Source organism: Babylonia areolata, chromosome 10 (genome assembly GCF_041734735.1).
Source record: "Babylonia areolata isolate BAREFJ2019XMU chromosome 10, ASM4173473v1, whole genome shotgun sequence".
Classification (NCBI taxonomy): domain Eukaryota; kingdom Metazoa; phylum Mollusca; class Gastropoda; order Neogastropoda; family Buccinidae; genus Babylonia; species Babylonia areolata.
This window is the reverse complement of record NC_134885.1, coordinates 3,487,215-3,494,151: the sequence shown is the minus strand read 5'-3', so window position 1 is coordinate 3,494,151 and position 6,937 is coordinate 3,487,215. Positions and strand designations below refer to the sequence as shown.

General features: G+C 40.2%; 1 protein-coding gene across 1 annotated transcript; it reads left to right on the top strand.

Annotated features, from left to right (window-relative positions):
• Positions 1-592: 592 nt before the first annotated feature.
• LOC143286642 (ciliary microtubule-associated protein 3-like) lies at positions 593-4,825 on the top strand. The gene is made up of 5 exons (XM_076594280.1): positions 593-620; positions 1,023-1,027; positions 1,579-1,715; positions 2,434-2,560; positions 3,917-4,825. Exons 1-5 carry the CDS (start codon positions 593-595, stop codon positions 3,983-3,985), a joined length of 366 nt encoding a protein of 121 aa, XP_076450395.1. The 3' UTR covers positions 3,986-4,825.
• Positions 4,826-6,937: the final 2,112 nt, after the last annotated feature.

Genomic DNA, 6,937 nt, shown 5'->3' with positions numbered 1-6,937 from the left:
GTGTGTGTGTGTGTATTTGTGTGTGTGTGTGTGTGTGTGTGTGTGTGTGTGTGTGTGTGTATTTGTATTTCTTTTTAATCACAACAGATTTCTCTGCATGAAATTCAGGCTGCTCTCTCCAGGGAGAGCGCATCGCCACACTACAGCACCACCCATTTTTTGGTATTTTTTCCTGCGTGCAATTTTATTTGTTTTTCCTATCAAAGTGGATTTTTCTACAGAATTTTGCCAGGAACAACCCTTTTGTTGCCGTGGGTTCTTTTACATGCGCTAAGTGCATGCTGCATACGGGACCTCGGTTTATCGTCTCATCTGAATGACTAGCGTCCAGGCCACCATTCAAAGTCTATAGTGGAGGGGGAGAAAATATCGTTGGCTGAGCCGTGATTCGAACCAGTCCGCTCAGATTCTCTCGCTTCCAAGGCATTACCTCTAGGCCATCACTAGTGTGTGTGTGTGTGTGTGTGTGTGTGCGCGCGCGTGCATAATTTGATTTACTCATTTGTGTGTGTCGGTGTGTAAGTATGTGAGTGAAGGTAGTGAATGAGAGTGTGCTCGTTCCCCACAGCAGGTGATGTGGACTGATTGGATGATGGCTGCCTGGCTGTTTGCTGGGTCAGGTAATATATATATATATATATATATATGATAGTCAGTCGTGTCCAACTATGACCATCAGAACAGCAGAGGAGGCAATTGCTGTTCAGACTATTTGGGCTAGAATTTGATTATAGTGGAGAGTGTCTTGCCCAAGTACATCCCCACTCTCTCGGCCAAGAGTGTTTTAGGACAGTCGGCGTTGGGATGGTTCCCAAAGGCCAAGTAGCCCACAAGGCTGCAGCACTAAGAGCCAGAGCAATTTTGCCTCCTAGTTTGAGAGTCATAGTCCTTCACAAAAGACTAAGCCGTATACGGTTTCCCATTGACTGGAGAAACCATTGATAATACAGCTCTCACTTTGCTGTTGGCCCAAATGTAAACTTATGTCAATCTGTGATATATGCCGAGTGTTTGGCCTAAAGGTCAGGTAATAGTCATCAGGATATAGATGGGTGAATGGTCAAACGGAGGGATTATACGTTGTTGGGCCAGTTAGTGGTCACTCCTGCAGTTCATGATAACCTTTGGAGCACGTGATTCTAACTGACGGCTTGCTTTCTTCCTTGATGGGCTGGACACTTTTTGTCCATACATGTGACTTTTGGAGTAGAGTGTTTGCTCATGTGGGGGGGCGGGGGGGGTCTGTGTTATTCCCTAGATGCACATGGCTTTGTGGCTTTGTATCGTAGTGAAGGCCACATATTCCCAGCTGTTCTGACTAACTCATTCATTCAAGTATTTCAAGGATGGTGTATCAATTATCAAATCTCTCCAGCCACCTTGTCATTTTTTTTTAAAGCATATTATAAACTTTCCTTGTGTTATTTGTATACTTACTTTTATCTTCTGTCATAAAGAGAGGTGTGTGTGTGTGTGTGTGTGTGTGTGTGTGTGTGTGTGTGTGTGTGTGTGTGTGTGTGCATGTGTGTGTGTCTGTGCGTGTGTGTGTGTGTGTGCGTGCATGCATGCAACCCACAGTTCCAGACCCCAGGTCCCACCCAATACCAGAGACACCATACTGACCCCAAGACCTTTAAGACATCCAACAAACCATTTGAAGTTGGCAGTGACCGTTTTCCTGTTCGACGGAGAGATATCTTTCAGGTTTCACCCGGGTGAGTTTGTTGTCACTTGTCAAAGCAAAGAAAACAAGATACAAAATTAACAGTAAGAGCAACAGTAATATCAGACTGTCAATTAATTCTAAAAGCAATAGGCAAGATACAAATTAACAGTAAGAGCAACAGTAATATCAGACTATCGATTAATTCTAAAAGCAATAGGCAAGATACAAATTAACAGTAAGAGCAACAGTAATATCAGACTATCAATTAATTCTAAAGCAATAGGCAGGATACAAATTAACACTAAGAGCAACAGTAATATCAGACTATCAATTAATTCTAAAAGCAATAGGCAGGATACAAATTAACAGTAAGAGCAACAGTAATGTCAGACTATCAATTAATTCTAAAAGCAATAGGCAAGATACAAATTAACAGTAAGAGCAACAGTAATATCAGACTATCAATTAATTCTAAAAGCAATAGGCAAGATACAAATTAACGGTAAGAGCAACAGTAGTACCAGACTGTTAATTGATTTTAAAAGCAATAGCCCTAAAAAATAAAAACAGATATAGCCCTACACTAGACAAATACAGATGTTTAATACATGTCAACTGGCATGTAGTATTGCCAGTTCTTTTTTCTTTATTCTAAGATAATTTTTTTTTTTTTTTTTTTTAAGAGCTGGCATGTATGACCATCACAATCCTTGGAATCTGCCAATTATTATTTTCAAGATGACAAGATGATATTCTTCTGCTTTTAGGGCTGGCACATACGAGCATGAGGTTCCCAGGAATCGGCAGGTTCAGTGGCACCAGGCCTTCGGAGGTGCTCCAGTCATGATGCCCCCCATCTCCATCAAAAGTACCATCCAGCAGAACACAGACAAGGTGCCATTAAGGACATGTTTGTTGACATGTTACGTGTGTGTATGTGTCTGTGTCTGTATTTCTGCTCTCTGTGTGTTTGTGTCTGTCTAGCCACCTGTCTGTCTGTCTGTGTGTATGTGCGTATGTGAGCAGTGTGTGTGTGTGTGTGTGTGTGTGTGTGTGTGTGTGTGTGTGTGTCTTCCTGCAGTGTGTGTGTGTGTGTGTGTCTGTGTCTGTGTGTCTTCCTGCAGTGTGTGTGTGTGTGTGTGTGTGTGTGTGTGTCTGTGTGTCTTCCTGCAGTGTGTGTGTGTGTGTGTGTGTGTGTGTGTGTATCTGTCTGCCTGTCTTCTTCTTCATTCGTGGGATGCAACTCCCACGTTCACTCAGATGTACACAAGTGAGCTTTTACGTGTACAACAGTTTTTGCCCCGCCATGTGGGCAGCCATACTCCGCTTACAAGGGGGTGCATGCTGGGTATGTTGTTGTTTCCATAACCCACCGAACACTGACATGGATTACAGGATCTTTAACGTGCGTATTTGATCTTCTGCTTGCATATACACATGAAGGGAGTTCAGGCACTAGCAGGTCTGCATATATATTGACCTGGGATATCGGAAAAATCTCCACCCTTTACCCAACAGGTGCCGTCACCGAGATTCAAACCCTGGACCCTCAGATTGAAAGTCTAATGCTTTAACCACTCGGCTATTGTGCCCGTCGTCCGCCTGTCTGTCTGACTGTCTGTCTGTGTGTATGTTAGCAGTGTGTGTGTGTGTGTATGCGGATGTATGCACAAGTGTGTGTGATTGTGTGTGTACGTCTGCATGTAAGCATGTGTGTGTGTGTGTGCACACGCATATGTGCATGTGTGTGCCATGCTCATGACAGCCTTGTGTTGACAGACACAGGAAATTTCACCAACTTGAATGTAGAACTCCACTGTTTCATTTCAATGCATTTTGAGGTGTGCTCAGAGCTGGAACCTTTTGACAATGTTTGCTTGACTAGTTGTTTTCATAAAGTAAATCATAATATATACATACACATATGATGGAATATGATTATGTATCTGATGTGTTCATGGCTGCACATATTTCTGACACACATGAAGGAGGATATGAAGTGAGACTGTGTTCAGTTGTGTGCATATATATATGCATGCACGTAAGTAAATCACTTGGTAGAAATATGTAAGGCATGATGAAGATCAAGGTCTGTTTATATCTAACCATGCATGAATAAATGAACACAGACACTCGAAAACAATCACCATATTTCACATTGTGATTTTCATTGTCAGCTTAGATGTGCTTCTAATAACCCTTTTTTTTTTCTTTTTTCTTTGTTTTTTTTCTCTCTTTTTTTTCTTGCAGTTGTACAGTACCAAGGAAGAGAAGAAATTCCAGAGGAAACTGGCCTATCTCAAACTTTATTATGACTGATCTGTTTCATTTACGTGCATGTGAGTTTGGAACATTGGCATACCTCACATGACATGTGGCATATTTGCCAGTCTGTGTGATAGTTCAGTCTTTGATCAAAGACATGACCTGGCATGGACAGTTGCATATCTCCAGAACTCATTTGTCCTGATGAACAAATCACTGATGGCCGCTGACAGTATTGTGTTGAAACATCGGAGACATAATCTATTGGTGGAGTTGTTTGTCATTATATTGTGTTTTAATGTTTTACTGAATGGACAACAAGAAGAAGAAAAAAGTACAATGGAATAACTCACATATTGATTCAAATGATCAGTTGTAATACGAGGGTAATAACGAACACAGCAAAACAAAAAAGAGTAAGATCATGATACACATGACTGAGTATAATCTTGGTTCTGTTCTTACATCTTCGATATGTTTCTATCCTCACAATCTGCCACATCTGTTCATACCTACACTTTCATTTGGTTTTTGAATGTAGGCAAAATATTTGCGTTCATCAGTCACGTTTTTCAAGGAAAGGAAAACTGGAAACAACTCATGTGAGTAAAGTTACAGCATAAAGTGAAACTGTTTTCACAGACTGATTAGTCCAAGAAGCAGGTGGCACAGAGCTCCTTGTTTACACTGTTTTTAGAGATTTGTTTATTAATGATTCTATGTATGTCATATTCCATTTGATTATTTCATTTGTTTACACCAACCTTGTATATTTTTTTTTAAATTCATATTAATAGATACACACAATAAATTTATATTCATCAGTTGTACATATTTTTATACAAAGGAAAGGTGTTGAAAACAGTTCAAAGAATAAAAGAAAGTCTGAAACTGCTTGTTTTGTGTGGACTGCTTTGCATGTCTGTCGCCATGGGAAAGAACACAAATCCTGTCATCCTTGCTGATCAGGCCAGCGTTCAGTTAATACATACCAGTTTGATCTCTCTCTCTCTCTCTCTCTCTCTCTCTCTATGAGTTTAAACCTGTGCTGCATTTCAGGCATCTTACACCCAGGAAGTGAAAGCATCGAAACCAACTGCATGCATGATGATGACATGTAGTGAAATTAAACCATTTATTAAGCAGAAACATTACAGAATACATTTTGTAAATTTTAGTCGGCTTCTTCTTCTGAGAGGATTCTAACTTCTTGCATGTGTTTGAGACTTTCTCTATAGTTGGCAACCAAACACTGTACACTTAATGAGTCTTGAAAGGTTGAATGGCCACCACTTGCTTTGGTTGTGTAACAGGGTATTTAGAGAACTTTTAATCTGCCATACCTGAAATGCTTCAAAGACAGACAAACCCTGTACCCATACTACGAACTGGTTACAGCCCATCCATGGAAACCAACCAAGACACCCCCCACCTGACCCACCCATGCCCACTCTAACTGAAATTCAATGTTGTTTTTTGTTGTAAGCTTTGTTCATTACATACAGAGAGACCACTGACAGGACTTTTAAGCTCTTTATTCTGTTGAACTTAGGCTAAAGTACAGAGAGATCCTCACTCAAAGAGTCAAGATGGAAGTGCCAGGGATGGTCACCGCATGCAAGAAATTCAGGGGCAGAGAGGCAGAGACAAAGAGAGTGATGCTATAGGCATGGAAAGGATGGTTATTTGCATTCCTTGACCAGTGGTGCCAGAGTTATTTTTAGGGTTGTTGCAATCCTTGGGCTGGCCAAAGTCCTCAGTTAATTTATTAAAAGACAATACGAGATCATTACAATCTGGCCCACTGACTGTAAATTAACACACCAACATGTCAGCAGACTGGGTTATAATCACTGGGAGGAGAGCTACCATCAACGGATTACCGCGTGTGTCTGTAAATGCAATATATGCAATTGTTATTTTTGCATGCCAAATGTAACAGGTCAAGAGATACTTGATCTGCAGTCCATGTATTGCTTTAGTGATAGATCTCAGTCAACAGCAGGAAATGTGTGGCTTTGTCATAAGGCTGTCAAAATTCTGCTCAGTTACATGGGGTCAGGTGCATACACATGGGAGAAACAGACTCACCAGACAAGTATAATTATGAATACACTCCAAAATTCATAATTCCGATGTGGGTGTTTTTTTTTTAAATGTCCACCTCATGAACAAAGTGCTGTTACATTACAACACCATCATCATTAATATCATTCTTTTTAGATATCATTACGTGTTACCTACATATATTTCACACATGTACATATTCATAATGTTTTGAAAAAACCCTGTGACAGAGAGGGTCATTTGTGATGCTACACAAGAGTTCCATCCTCTGCTGACATCAGATGTCAAAGCAATGGTCGTGAGCCATCACTCACAAGTGTATGATCAAGAGACCAATCAAGCTTCAAATATGTTGTGGTGTTCCTAAGGAGATCAGTATCAGTATCAGTCGCTCAAGGAGGTGTCACTGCGTTCGGTCAAATCCATATACACTACACCACAGCAGCGTAACCCAACACGCTTAGTCAGGCCTTGAGAAAAAACTTTAAAAAAAAAATAAATAAATAAAATTAAAATAAAATAAAATAAAAAAACAAATAAGTAAATAAAATAAATAAATAGAAAATAATAGACAAATAAGGAGAATGGTGGCAGAATGGTAATGTTTATCAACCAAAACAGTGATCATGAGGGTCCATCTTGGTACAAATCCCAGTCTCACTCTTTCTCCCAAGTTTGACTAGAAAATCAAACTGTCTAGTCTTTTATGTGAGACAATAAACTGCCATCCCATATACAGCATGCACTTGGCATACTGAAAAAAGAACCCATGGCAACACAAGTTTTGTTTTCTGGCAAAATTCTGTAAATGAACTCCACTCTGATAAGTACACAGAGACAGGACTGATCATAGTGTGCCTGGGGTTATGCTGCTGGTCAGGCATCTGCCTATCAAATCTGATATGGCATATATATGGATTTGTCCAAAGCAATGAAGCC